The sequence below is a fragment of the Merops nubicus genome, unplaced genomic scaffold (assembly GCF_000691845.1).
Source record: "Merops nubicus isolate BGI_N331 unplaced genomic scaffold, ASM69184v1 scaffold38066, whole genome shotgun sequence".
Taxonomy (NCBI): Eukaryota; Metazoa; Chordata; class Aves; order Coraciiformes; family Meropidae; genus Merops; species Merops nubicus.
This window is the reverse complement of record NW_008616236.1, coordinates 620-957: the sequence shown is the minus strand read 5'-3', so window position 1 is coordinate 957 and position 338 is coordinate 620. Positions and strand designations below refer to the sequence as shown.

General features: G+C 67.2%; 1 protein-coding gene across 1 annotated transcript in view; it reads right to left on the bottom strand.

Annotated features, from left to right (window-relative positions):
- Nucleotides 1-5: 5 nt before the first annotated feature.
- The window catches only part of LOC103775335 (myeloid-associated differentiation marker-like protein 2), an 897-nt gene continuing 564 nt past the window's right edge, over nucleotides 6-338 (bottom strand). The window contains 2 exon segments of the mRNA XM_008942780.1: nucleotides 6-203; nucleotides 205-333. Of these exon segments, the coding sequence (XP_008941028.1) occupies nucleotides 6-203; nucleotides 205-333 (327 nt within the window).

The window sequence follows — 338 nt, the reverse complement described above, 5'->3', positions numbered from 1 at the left end:
GCCGCTCAGAGGTGCGGGACGAAGCGGATGCGCTGCGAGTACGCCAGGTCCAGGACGTAGAACAGCAGGTTCACGTAGGTGAAGACGGCGATCACCAGCTGGCTGTCCCAGGGGCACTTGCCCTTGGCGCAGAGGCCGGGGCGCCGCGGGGAGCCGTACTTGCCGTCGAAGCAGAACACCGGCCAGACGACCGGGCCAGACGACCGCCGCGCTCACGTAGAGCAGCACGGCCCCGAAGGTGTAGACGACCACGGCGCGCTCGAAGGGGAAGCACAGCAAGGCGGTCTTACCTGTGACGCTGAAGGCCACGACCACCACGGTCACCACGAAGCAGAAGC